Here is a 13,928-nt window from a genome sequence, read left to right as displayed (position 1 = left end):
TGTTGTAATCCCCTCAATCTCAGTGTTTGCATATCTCACAAGTGTCTGCATTGGGTTCAGAGAGGAACCACCTTTACATAATGCACCTCCGTATTTTCCATCTTCAAGATGGGTTTGCAAATGTTAAGTAGTTAATTCTCAGCACCTTCATGCGGTGGTCAGTTAGGTGTTCTCCAAGGCCCACTGTATTCCGTGGCAAGCTCATTGTAAATTCTGCTGCAAGATCCCTGAATTCTGTAGTACTGCAGTGCAGCGGATAAGCTAAAAATGGAGGGGTTTATTCAAATCTAAAAGCAAACACAAGGAATACTGCACTAACTGTATTTAATTGGATATTAAACTCAATTTATGTTGCTCTGCCGTAGTGCTTCCAGTTGCTATTGTGCTGCAGAATTTTGTATTGAAAACACACGCACCAAATAGCTAATGTCAGCAGCACTGAAATTTCAAGTCTCATCATTAGGATTCAGAGTTAACATCTTATTTTCAGGAATGTAGCTATTCACATCTTAATGAGAGTTCTTGTTTAAGGAATTGAAGACTTGGGAAGCAAGCACTTCAATGGCTCGCACTCAGTTTTCTTCACAACCTTAGAAGCTAGAGACTTAGGCAGCTTTGAAAAGCTTATTCCAAGAGATTGTGTCCCTATTTTAAAAAAAAAAAAAAAATGTGAATTGGGTGTCCAAATTCCCTAGGAAGCATTGAAATCCCACCCTAATTGGCTTAAATCAGCTGTGCCCAAATTTTTCCTGTCAATCCCTTCTTCCCCCGCAGTAGTGGAATCTGTCTGTCTGCGCCTCCTCCCCCCCATTACAGCACAGGGGTGGGTGGGACAGAGATAGGTTGAGAAGCTGAAATGCAGGTAAAGTCATTTGCCCAAGGTGTTGGAGGTAGGATTAGTACTCGGCTCCTTTCAGTCTTGTGCTCAGCCCATTAGACAGTGCTGCAAAATCAGTCATGTGGTTAGTTGCATCATTTCTCAACAGTTTACATTGCTTTGAGGAAGTGCAGCAAAAAGCAGCTTCTGTTTCTTGATACCTGCAAAGTTCTTTACCAAATCTAAAGACAACTTGGGATGGGGACGGGCCTTCACTGTCACCACCTTAATGTCAACTCCCTCCAAATTCTCAATCTCTCAGTGACGCTGCATGAGAAAATCCCCGAGAATCTGGGAGAGGAGTTTGGTCACAACCAGATTGATAGGTTAAGGTGTTAACAGGTGGTGTCTCCAGCTCTAGAAATAGAACTTACGTCGTTAAAATAAAGTCAATGGCAATGACTTGTAATTTTTCTATTTTTTGTATTCTTACCTCGCCTAGTCTTTTTCAACAGCCTGTAGTAGTAGCTGAAAGATTGAGGCAGTTAAACCACAGGTTTCTTTGTTGCTAATTTTACGTCCAGTTCTTTTCATAGCTAGTAGAGATGGTTTATTTGATAGAGGCACAGAGCCTGGGGAGACAGAACAGTCATAAAAACTTTGTCAACCACTGGCCCTTCCTCCCCCTCTTAAAAAATACTAAGAAAAGCAATACCACATTTCACTTACAATCAAGAGCCAAAGCCATCTGCAACTAACCACATCAACAATCCTATTCAGGGCTATAAGTGGCTAGCAGGCTTAAGTGTTGAAAGGCAAAGTGACTGAAATGCCTGTCTGAATCTAATACCATATATGGAAACTACCTGCATAGACAACTGTCTCTTAAACAAAGAGAGCAAGGCAGAGGATTACTTTTCTTTATCAAGAGAATTGCATGCAGCACTTCTGCAAGGGCTGTTTCTTTTCGAGATGTATGTTTTGATGCTTCAAAGAATGTACCCTTGATCTGAATGGATGGAGAAGTGGATTAATTCACTGTCGGTTCAGATTGAGCTTCACAAATGAATGGAGCTTGCTGGGCTCAGCCTACTACCTACTTGACATTTTATCAGCATCAGGAAACAGGCACACTGTTTAACTTGACTGGCATCGCTGGCTGCATTACTCAGTACTGAGGTGCATTATCAGAGCTTTGTGATGAGAAACTTGGATAGCTCATGCCCACACTATTCCCAGTTCCAGATATTATATCTGTGGTATAAGCCCATTGTTTTCAAGCATAAATATAACATACAAAATTGTGAGAGGGTGTTGGTGCCAGTGAGAACCATGTTAGATGGAATTATCATGGCATTTCATTGATGTGATACTGGCGGTGGTGGGTTATTTTTAAAAAGGAAATATTTGCCTGTACAATGCTTGGTTGGATGGGGTGAGTGGGGAAGGGTAGATCTGCTTTCTCTCTATAAAGCTACATTTGAGTATCATTTTTCAGACAGACTGTGTCCCATAAAGTTTAATAATACAAAGAGGTAAATAAATTAAGTGTTCTAATAGGTAAAGTGAGAGAGAAGTGTCAAAGGCAAGGAGAGGTTCAGGAAGGAAGCAGAATGATGCATACTTCAAAATAGAAAGGAGAAGGAAATAAGGCTGGAGAAGACTTTATGGAAGGGCTGTATTGTTCACTGAATAAGGCACTGCCCTGGGAATCAAGAGACTGGGTTCCAAATCCTGGCTGTGTCATACCCCTTGCTGTGTGACCTTTGGCAAATCGCACAACCTCTCTGTCTCTGTTTTCCCCCTCTGTAAGATACAGTAATGATGCAGCACTTTTGAGCTGGATGGATAAAAAGTGATGGTGGTGGGGGGTGATTTATTATATTCCCCATGATGGCAGGAGTTGCTTGTTACGTGTTAAGTTGAACTTTTTCTCCATGTGCTCACTTCTTGTTTCCTCTGAAGGGCAGGTGGGCAGAGGGGTGGTTGTAGTACTGTGCAAAATTCTTAATAAAACCAAGAAATAAGCATCTCTCAGTGAGTGGGTATATAATAAAAGAGGTTCTGTGGGCTTCAGGGGGTGCTACTTTCAGGGGGGTGGGGGCAGACACGTGGTCTTCCTTTATTGAGTGATGAAATATTTGTGTGTGTTTTCTCTTTGAATTGCAGTTTTGGTGGCACCAGTAACAATACTGCATCATTTGGCACCCTGGCAAATCAAAATGCTCCTACATTCGGGTCGCTGTCCCAGCAGACTACTGGTTTTGGCACACAAAGCAGTGGATTCTCTGGCTTTGGGTCAAGTGGAGGAGGTACGAGGAGCTGAAATGTCCCTGTCGGAGAGTGAAGTGGGAGAGCCCTAGCATATCCCTGTGCCTGTCCTTCTCAGAACTCAGCTGTGACTCTTGCTCCCATTGCCTGTTGTTGACCAGTTGGGGTTTACGAAACTGGGAGTGGGAGAAGAATTGAGAAGTGTATTTTTCCCCTTTCGGATTACAATAAATGCCTATTTCAGTTTCCTATTTGGTTTTACCACAAATTTGAGAGAGCGAAGGTTAAACAGGCATCAGGTGGATCTCTGCCCAGAAATCTTAACTGGCAGAATCCAAGAGAACACAGCCAGCCCTGTGGGGCCCTGAGCCTCGCCACCCGGGGCTGAAGCACCTGGGCAATGTAGCTTTGTAGGGGCCCGTGTGGTGTGGAGCCCCAGGCAATTGCCCTGCTTGCTACCCCCTGGCTTTTACATGCAGAAAAACAGTTGTGACACCGGTGGGGCGTGGAGTTTTTAGCACGTTTGGGGGGGGGCTCAGAAAGAAAAAGATTGAGAACCCCTGTTCTAAGGGAATATGGGAGGGTGACCATACTATGTGTCGCATGCATTCTTTATGCCTTTAACAATAATCCTTCTTTAATCTTGCATTTCTCTCAGGCTTTGGCTTTGGATCATCTAACTCGTAAGTACCCATCACTGCCTTGTATCTGTTTTTCATTAAACATATAAAAAGAACTAGAATAGAAATGCTAGATGATGTGTGAAAGGAAGCTTTGGAAAGCACACTAAAATGCTAATCCTAGTTGAAATTTTAAGCAGTAAAGGAGGATTCTTATTTCATTCATTCTCGTTTCTCCTTTTAATAGTAATATACACAGCTCAATATCTAGATGGCAAGTTTCTTGATCGTGTCCTTTCCTATGTAGTTAACTGTAAATTCTCTTTTACAGGGGATTATGTAGTACTTTTTTCTCTTGGTCGCAAAATGCATAGTAGGGATAGGTAAATATTTATCCCCATAGTAGAAATGGAAATATGGTGCAAAATACTAGATCATCTTCCTGATCTAAATGAGGCTTTGTCTAGTGGTTAGAGTACTCCTAGGAGGCAAGACTCCTATTTCTGTCCCCACTCTGCCACTGAGTTGCTGGGTTGCCTTAAGCAAGTCATTTAAACTTTGTGCTTCTGTTTCCCCATGAGTAGAATAAACATAAGCATATCTATGTAACAGGTACGTTGAGACAGTGTTGTTAAAGCTCTCTCAGATCCTCAGTTGAAAGGTGCGGGAAGTGCCAATGCATTCTATTAAAAAGCTTCCAGTGGCACATTGATTGGTATGGAGGTTCTTGGAAGCTTTAGAGATTTTCTAGATTGATATAGATGAAGAGGGACTCTAGCTTTCACTGTTGTGTTGTGCTGCTGTTTCACAGATCCACCTCTGGGTTTAGTGGTTGGAGAAGCTGAGAGGGGATGTTCATGAGCCCCTTCCACCCATGCTGTGGTCAGCCAAGTTAGAGCTGCTCCATTTGTGGATCCTCTTCACGATCAAGCATCAGATCATCTTTCCTTTGAAATATCAATTCTACTTCCTTTTTAAAAACACTTAATGCTTATTTTTATGCAATAATTGTTCTTGCTCTTTAATAAACTGTTTTATCTGCTTCACTGTGGTTTGTGTGGAAGAATTTTTCAGCACGTATCCAGAAAAAACAAGCTTGCATTATACCAGCTCCATTTGGATTGGATATAGATGCTGTGAAAGGATGCCTCTTGTCCAGCCCACTTATGTAAGAGAGAAGAGGCTGTATTGGCCAAATTCAGCCCTTGGTCTAAACCAGTGCAGCTTTCATTGAAGTCAATGGAAGTCACAGTCTTTTTTTTTTTTATGACAGGGCTAGTATATTTGACCCATCAAGTGACAGCTGTGCATGCTCACCTCACTGAAATGCCAAGAATCATGGGTCTGAGTCTGCTGGGGAAGGAGAAAGTCAGTTCAGATGAGAAATTAGGAGAGTACAGCACAAATACTGTTGGCGGCCATGCTCAACAAAGTGGTGGGGAGCCAGGGCTCTCTCCTCTTCATTTTTTGCAAAGCCTACTATAAAAATGATCACAATTGAGTACAATTTATAGGAAAGACTTTTGGCCTTTGTATTAAAATGTGAAATCCATCTAGAAGCACTAATGCTTTTCATCTTATGGCTTTGGGCATTGGATCTTCCTGTCAGCTACACTTTTACCAACCTCTGTGAGATATTTTTCTTAGTGGTGCTCCGCTCCAGTCAGTAACATTTGTGAATTTTTCTTGTATGTGTTTACTTGAAAATATTTAGCAAATGTTTTTAAAGCATGCCTTGAAGGCATCCAGAAAAACATTTTCTCTCTATTTTAATGCATCTGACCTCGATGAAACCCCCAAGTGATGTAATGGATTTTCTCTGCACTATGAAAGATGCGTTTGAAGTAGCAGCTTGATATTAGTTTGATGTGTTGTACTTCGTCCTGTTACTGTCCGTATAACATAGTGATTCTAATAGGACGCTTAGGAATATGGAATGTAGCAATGTTTCAAATTAGAAGCTTTCTAATCTTATTTTAAATAGATGTGCAACTGTATGACAAGAAAATGTCATCTTGGGTTTTGGGTGACATCTGGGAGCAGAGCTACTTGTTGAAATGATAGCTGTGTGTATACATGCAGCAAGGAAGCTTTTAGTTAGATGTGAGGGAAATCTTTCAACTACAGACGCTCCCCAACTTACGCAAGCGTTCCGTTCCGGAATGCCTTGCATAAGTTGAATTTTGCGTAAGTCGGGAACGTATACCCGACAATTACGCCCTCCCCCCAAAAAAGCTTACGAAACTTTTTCCGTAAGTTGGGTTTGCATAACCCGAGGAGGGTCTGTATAAGGATAGTTAAGTACTGGAATAGGCTTCTAAGGGAGTTGTAGAATCCACGTCTTTGAAGGTTTTTAAGAACTGTTTAGACAAACACCTGTCAGGGATGGACCAGGTGTAGATGGTCCTGCCCTTCCAGCCGTACATTTCTATTGTTCTGTGGCTGGTGTTGACTTTATTTTTACTGCATGTAGTTAAGGCAGTATCTCATATCAGCAGTCCCCTGAAAAGCCCGTTTTCAGGGGTTCATAACTCCAGTTGACGTGCAGTCCTAGCAGTTGACTCTGCTTCCCATCCCAGCCATGGAAGGTGACTCTCGTGTGTTTCTACAGGGACACCCATTTGTCAACTAGGAGTGACATTGGGTAAGTTCAGTTTAAAGGGACAGTCATAGAAATGCAGGGTTTGTAATTTAATGTGTATAAGAAAGAGGGGAAGCTTTTGTTAGATGTGGACAGGCTTTTATGAAGCTGTAAGCACTGCAGCTGTACTCACACCCTGCATTTCACGACCCACGCAAGGTGAAGTAGCACTGTTTTAGCCCCTCTAGTACTAATGCTGAAGTTCCAAACTAATAAGGAGATGGGGTACATATCAGAGAGCTTAGAGCATGGCGTCCTTGTACAGTGTGCTCCTTGTCTACACCCAGTCTCACCAAGCCTAATTGTGCTGCTGCCGTCCCTGTGGTTTCCTTCGTACTTATAAATAGAAGCTGGTTTGGCCCAAGTGGTTGACCTTAAATTCTTTGCATTAATCCTCCATTGCTGCGGCATGTGACACCTCCTAGCAAGGCCGTATCAGCTGTGCTCCCCCAGATAGCTAACAAATCACTTGCTATGAAGCAGATTGGCTTGGTAAGAATGTGAGGCTGGCATGTTAAGCCATTTAGAGTTCCCTTTTTAGGATGATGGGAGCAGTTGGGAGTCATCCCTGCTCTTGCTCAGTACCTGTTTCGCTCCTTTCCTAGTGAAAGTGGAGTGGCAAAAAGGATTGCTTCAGGCTTCCATTAAAAGAAAACACCTGTGGTTTTATCCTGAGTGCAGCAACGCCACAATCTTAGTGATCATCTGCTGGAGCCCAACACCTGAGAGTGGGTAGACCTCCAGTTTAGCAATGTAAGAAGCAAATTAGCACAAAGAAGGCTGTGATTGATCCTTGGCTTGCAGGAATTACATGCATTTTTATTGGCTGGCTCGATGGCTTGGCAACTGTATATGGAGCCTTTCACTTATAGCTCAGTGCACTTCAAATCCAACTCAGGCTGGTAGTCGCCGAAAGTCATTACCATTTGACAGCTGTTAGGTGTCCTGTCTGTGAGCTGATGGCTTCTGTCCAATTTCTAGTGGGCAGGTGTTCACATCAGAGAATAAAGTTACTATCCCAGTTGGCACCCTTGTTAGCAGTCCTACCAAAGACGCCAATGACTTAATGGCACTTGAACTTCCCTAGTTCTATTGCCTCAGATTGGCTAATCCTTAAATAGCCATTAAGCTCAGGAGAGCAAGTCACCCCAGGGATGCCTTGAAGGTGACCTGCAAAGGGAGATTAACTGTGGTTGTGCTTTTGTTTTTTATGATGGAGAAAGGCAGTCTGAAAAGTTTTTGTCAAAGGTGTTGTTTTTCTGCTTTGTTTTTTACCTTCGATATTCAAGTCTATTTTTCTTGTGCAGTATTCTGAATCCTAGGCAGAGGGGTCCCAACGGTATCTGTGAATGGTATTCAGATGTCTGCGCAGCCAGTGACAAAATGGGTTATAGACTGAAAAATAAGATGCAATGATGTGATATAGACTCTTCCTATCAGTATATTTGAAGAGGGTGTCCAGCCAGGCTGGTGAGAAACCAGACTGGGTATTCCTTTTCTAAGGTCTATAACAAAGAGGGGGAAAACCTTTTTTTGAAGGAGGCGCTTGTTACATCATAAAGATGCACAAAAGACTCCAACAAAATTATTTTCATTTCACCTTTAAATGCTGTATTGCATAATGTGTGCTATCCCATTTCTACTCTAGTTTGCTTAAAATACTAAATCCCTGCCTACGATAAAGCGCTTCTGGATACATCTCTGGATAGTCAAGATCAGAGGAAGTTTGGGCACCTGTCAGGTATGAGATGAGGGGGCAGTATTGAACCATCTGTTTTTTGCTGGGGGAGCCGAACTTACCAGGAGACTGGCCTGTAGTTTTAAATGCAAAACCTCCTTCTCTGGTCATGATAGTGGAGGAGGGAGAGCCTGGGGCAGGTTTACATGCCTTGGGAGGCAAGTTGCTGTTTGGCTTTTCTTAAATGTTCCAGTCGCTCCTTTCCTTGGTGTACAGGAAGCCATGGTGTTTCTGGAGTTCAGTAGGAACCAGTCTCATCTGGCTGCTCCCAGCAACTGCTGGGCGAAGGTGTGACATTGCTCCAACTGCCCACTTTTGTGAGAGCCATTCCACTATCTTATAAATAGAAACCCATCCAGACAAGGGCCTTGACCAGAGATTCCCAGCATTGTTTTCAAACCTTGGAGGGATTTGTGAGGCCTAAAGCAAGAGCAGATTTCCAGACCAAATCACACTTGAGTGCCTGGTGGGTGGGGGGGGGCAGGTGTTGCTGACTGTGTTTCTGGTGAGCTGTAGCCTCAGTGTTCGGCCCCACTCCCCTCATACTACATAGCAACACCTGATGAATCCTGAGTGTTACCTCCACTCCCTATCTGTTCCCAAGTGCATTGATGTCACTTATATACCCAGGACAGGGGGTTCTTAAGGAATAGATTGCTGCTCGCTGTGCCAGGCCGATTCATAACTTCCTTCTCTAGCGAAGTCACAGGCTCCCAATCTCCTCCCTCTCTCCCCCTCCTGCCCCTCACATCCTCAAGTGGCTGTCAGAAGGCTCCAACCTATGACCCACTTACAGATATGCCCCTGAACCATAGTTGCGACAATACTGTGTTTATAACTGGCTTCAGCAGAATTAATAGGCTCCCAGGAGAGTGTCATTAAGGTCTCGACCCCTGGGGAGGGGGGCTCTGACACTTTCTTCCAGGTGCACCTTCCTAAATCTGCGGGTACCAGGCGGAGTTCACCCATGGCAAATACTCTGAATTCATGTCTTTGTGGAAGCTAGTTCTTAAACAGGTGGCCAAGGAGGCAGGAGGGAAGCACCAACTGGAGGAGTGGGTGTTAGAAGAGTATTGGATGGGAGGAGATGTCTTATTGCCCCACTTCGCTACTAAAAGCAACCTGGTATGGTTCAGCTTTAAGGTAACTCTTAAACATCGGTTAAGCCTGTGATCACACTGCAGGCACCACCAGTGGCAGCAGGGATATTCCAATGTTGAGGGGACCTTTCTAGGTCAGGTCATGAAACATGGAGCTGGGGAATTTTGCTATTGAGATCAGCGAGGCTCTGATTTCACCCCTAGTGTTCCAGGTTGAGCCACCACACCACATTCTAATTCTAGATATCACAACGATCCTTCAACCAGGAGAGCTGAGTCTCTCTATTAATGCCACTGTTGAGTGTCATGCTAGTCTAGATCCCAGGGGAAGGGCGAGTAACCAGGTCAGCTGGGAAAAGTAGCTGCTTGCTGCTGTTTGTTCCTGTTTTCCAATTCACATGCCATCTCCTCTAAAGCTCCATTTCACTCGGGGGATCCCTGGAGCCAGGCATCTGGCGCTCCAGCTGCGCAGCCTGTGCTAAACCATGGGGAGCTCAGATGGTACAGCAATGGGTGTAGTATAAGAACCTAGACAGATAAGACTTCAGTGCATGTGAACAGGCGAGTGGGGGGTGTCCACATGGATGAGATTCCCTCCATCTCAGACTTTTGCCATTCACACGTAGTAGAAGAAACCAGCTGCTTTCAGGAGCTGGTGCTCTGCCCTACTTTGTTTTTCTCAGCCCTTGCTAACTTATTTTATCCTAAACCAGGCAGCTGGAGAGAGTCGACCAGTATGTCAGGGAGGGCAGTGCCAGGGAAGACAGGAGAGGAATACTGAGTTAGAGCCTTAAGGAATAACTTTGTCCTGCTCTTGTAGCTGTAGGGCCAGGTTTTCAAGTGCTCAGCACTCAATGTGTCTTTTGAAAATCTGTCCCTGAATGTGGATGCTGGAGCAGCTTTGAAAACCTGTCCCGGGGTGTCGTCATGGACTCAGATTTGGATACCAAATCGTATTCCCAGCAACGCGGGAAAAGATTGAGATCTTGTTCTGGGCGCGCTTAGGCCCTGTGCACTGTTTTATTTGGAGTTTTGTTTTTTGATTTTAGTTCTCAAGGAGATAAGGGACCAATAACCCTCCTGGAGCCAGGCCTAGCAAATTCCATAAAGACACGGTGTAAACTTCCACAAACAGGTCAGTGGGCCCCCTGCTTTTCTGATACCAGATCCCAATCACCTTTAGGTTAACCTCTTATTCCAGTCCTAGACCTCTACCTAGCGCTGCCAACACACTTCGTTACTGACAGTATTCTATCCTACCTGCCATTCCAGTCCTGGATCACTTCCACTATCAGCCCCTCCAGCGCCTTTCTAATCATGAGCAAAGGTCAATTTGCATTTGGGTTCCCAGAAGGCTGATTAAACCTCTGCACCATTCAGGCCGTGGCTGTATAATGCCTCCTGTCTGAAGCTATTGCCCCATGCCTTCTGCTGGCAGTACATGGCTGGTGTCTGAGAAGATGATACACGCATCCATCCATGCTTGGTGCCAGCGTTGGGTCTGTTGTTTTTCCCTGAGCTCCAAACGGTTCCTGAATGAAAACTAAAGCCCTTCAGCAAAGAGGAATCTTTTGATCGGGCAGCTCTGCTAATTGCTGAAGCTAAATAACAAGGCCACTTACAACTACATTCCTCTACCGGCGGAATCTGAGCAAGAGGGGGATGCTAGGCATGGGATAGGCAGGAAAGCCACCAAGGGTTGGAGGAGGGGTGAACCACCTACCTTCCTTGGTTATACCTACCATATGCACATCAACTCTAGCTGCAGAGCCAGAACCACAGAGCAGTGCTGCATGGATTTAACATAGGCCACTTCTCCAAAGACCGTCCCTCTTGTTGCGGGCTCCACTGCTTAACAAGGACCACAGTGGTATGCACCCTTCAATGGTAAGTCCGAGATGGCTGCTGGGCTTCCAGTAGTGACAGCGATGGCTGGACGGAGTTGCACTTTAATTGGCTGCAGAGCTCAGGGGTGAGTGTTCATTGGAAATGGACCCTTTGACCTGCACTCTCAAGTTTATAACCCCAGCCACGTGATACTGGGATCCAGTGGCAGCACTGCTCCCACTGGTGTTGCACTGTCCAGGGGTGGGGGAAGTGAAGTGCTGTGGTTAACTCAGCAGCTAGTGCTGCCTTCCCTCCCACTCCCCGTACTATGGCTGCAAGCTGGACATGAGGCCTTCACTGGTACTCGTACGCTAGTAGCCCTCGAATGACGCTGCGGTGATGCAAGGATTTGGGTTGTCCGTTTGTAAGGTGGCCAAGGTGACATTTTATTCAGCACTTCCCCTTAGCTTTCATGCATCTTGCCCTTGTGCATTGCTCCCAGTGTTGCATACAAGGAAATACTGTCCTGCATGAGGCCTGGGCAGGAGCGTGGCTCCTCGTATCAAGGGAGTTTTCATGGCGGGATAGATGTCAAGTGGAGCCGCCGGGCTGGAAGGGGAGGCAGCAGCAGCTCAGAATTTATAGACAGAACTGTGATTCAGCACCAAAAGGACCCCTCTCTTCTCCCCCCCCCCCCCTTGGCAGAAGCAGCGCAGCTTGGTCGGAGGCGTGTTTAACCTCCCGGGGGGATGCTAATCTCTAGCCCATGCACTTGTGTACGTTCAGCATGTTTTGTGGGGGAGCGTGAGAGAATGAGGGACCTTCGGGAAGCTCTTGTGGAGACTGTCCTGTAAATGTCTCCCTTGGCATCGCAGGGTTATTGCTGTCTCCCTGGCTGACTCGCTCCCATGCTGAATGAGGAGGGGAAGGGCACCAGCAGATGTCTCTAGCCTAGCCACAGGGATCCTGCCCTATGACTCTCCTCTCCTGGGAGAGGCTTTTCTGTCAGTCTCAGCTAGAGCTAGGGCTGTCTCCTTTTTAATTAAAGCAAACTGTCAGCTTCCACACCGAGGACTTGAGATGACTACGCTACCCTGGCTGGAGAGGGAACAACTGTGACCTCACGAGGAGCAGAGAAGATGAGGATGCTGGGATTAGTGTGATAATGTTGTCCTAAGGCAAATCCAACCAGAGCTCGCTCTCTGGTTTTATTTGCAGGTGGGGGGAGGTTTGGGCTTCCAAGTATTTTGGCTGCAAATGAGCCTGAAACCTCCAAAGTCAAAGAATAAACCCCGGGTTGATTTTTGTGGGGAGGGGCCTGAATTACCCCAAAACTATAAATTGCTTGAGGTTCAGATCTGACTCTTGAGTGACCTAGACAGCATTCAGACCGTGCCATAATCCAAGACCTGGGGAGAGGTGTTTGGGGGAGGTTGGTTTGTTTTTGGTTTTTTTTTTTTTTTTTTTTAGTATTGTTGCAGGAAGCCAAAGGGCTCAAGTTATTACTTCCCCATAAAAAACTGGCTCTATTATAAAGGTGACGCACCAAGGTTTAGCTTGGGAGAGTCGGGTGGGAAAATTAGAAGTTATTCATGCCACTTTTTTTAGTTAAGTGCACAGAACGCACAGCACTCCGAATTAAAGATGCAAACCATCTCTGTACTTTATGGAAAAGCGTTTGTTTTAAAATGTAACAACATTGGGAAGTAAAAGCAACATCTGCAGCTGCTGCATGTTAGAGGTCACCACGGTTCAAGACGGCAGAAGACACAGCCCAGCCTGTGACAGCAGATGGAAGTTCACTGAAAATGGTTCTGAGCAGCGCCGTGGAGATAAATAGGAAACTTCTGCTAACAACTGAAGAGTAATAAAATCTGACGCATTATTCCACTTAAAAAAAGAGGCCATGAAATTACGAATCAAAGTGGTGAAGAACAGAAACTAGGTTCACCAGCTTCAACGCCCCCTGCCCCCGTGGGCTGCGGGGAGGGGAAGTGTCTGTTCATTAAGAGTGGAGGCACTGCACAGAGAGCCTATGGTCAGTTCAGTTTATGGTGCAGGTGTCTGGCCACATGGCCAATCCCCATGCCATCTTCTGTAACCAGTGACTGGACTGCAATTCTACTTTCCCTGACAGCATGTCTGGCCACGTGAACAGGACTGAGAGCTGCTCTGGCCTGGAGCACTATTGTTACCGGTGACCTCGAAGGGAAATAAGTGTTTGGTGAGAGCTGGAACCTATGAGTTGGACGAGGCTGCTACACATTCCTCCGGCACCAGCCAGGGCTCTAAAATGCTCGAGGGACCTGCCGACTCCTGACATCAATTGCTAAAGGTGACCCTGCAGCCTTTGATGTAAATGACACATCCAGCCTTGCGATCGTCATTCCTTTTCACGTCTGGTGCTCATGCTGGCCTCTGACTTGCATTTTCATTTAGCCCAGTGACGGGGGAGTCCTGGCATAGAGCTTTGCCTTCCTTTTCACATGGCTTCTAGTCACATACCCCTACCACCTGACCCCCTGACTACTTCTCTAACCAGAGGATCCTGTCTTATCTTGGTGGGCTGATGGATTTTTTTTGTTTTTCTGCTGGGCTTCTCAACCTTGGCAATGAAAAAAGAGTGTTGGGCCTTTTTTTTTTAAAAAAAAAAAAGATGCCAGGGGGATTTAGGGGTTCAGCAATGAATGCTACAGCTGCCTCTGCTGCTCTTTTTCCCCAATTCTCCTAGGGAAATATCTGGCCTCTTCTACACATACAGCAAGTGACTGGAGCCTTTCACCTCCTTAAGTGTGTAGCCCAAAGCAGCTGTTGATAGACTGGTATCTTCCCCCTTCCCCCCCCACTCTCCCACCCCCCCCAAAAAAAAAAAAAAAACACCCTGGGACATCTAAATTTAACCTGCTATCAACAT

At 45.5% G+C, this 13,928-nt stretch overlaps 1 protein-coding gene across 1 annotated transcript in view; it reads left to right on the top strand.

Moving 5' to 3' along the window:
• Positions 1–4,754, top strand: part of NUP214 (nucleoporin 214) — an 80,517-nt gene extending 75,763 nt beyond the window's left edge. The window contains exons 34-36 of the mRNA XM_065418805.1: positions 2,987–3,129; positions 3,747–3,771; positions 4,520–4,754. Of these exons, the coding sequence (XP_065274877.1) occupies positions 2,987–3,129; positions 3,747–3,771; positions 4,520–4,553 (202 nt within the window). The 3' untranslated portion in view covers positions 4,554–4,754. The remainder of the gene's footprint in view (positions 1–2,986; positions 3,130–3,746; positions 3,772–4,519) is intronic.
• Positions 4,755–13,928: the final 9,174 nt, after the last annotated feature.

This window comes from Emys orbicularis, chromosome 18, assembly GCF_028017835.1.
Source record: "Emys orbicularis isolate rEmyOrb1 chromosome 18, rEmyOrb1.hap1, whole genome shotgun sequence".
In the NCBI taxonomy this organism is placed as follows: domain Eukaryota; kingdom Metazoa; phylum Chordata; order Testudines; family Emydidae; genus Emys; species Emys orbicularis.
The sequence above is the reverse complement of the archived record's forward strand: the minus strand, read 5'-3'. Positions and strand labels throughout refer to the sequence as shown.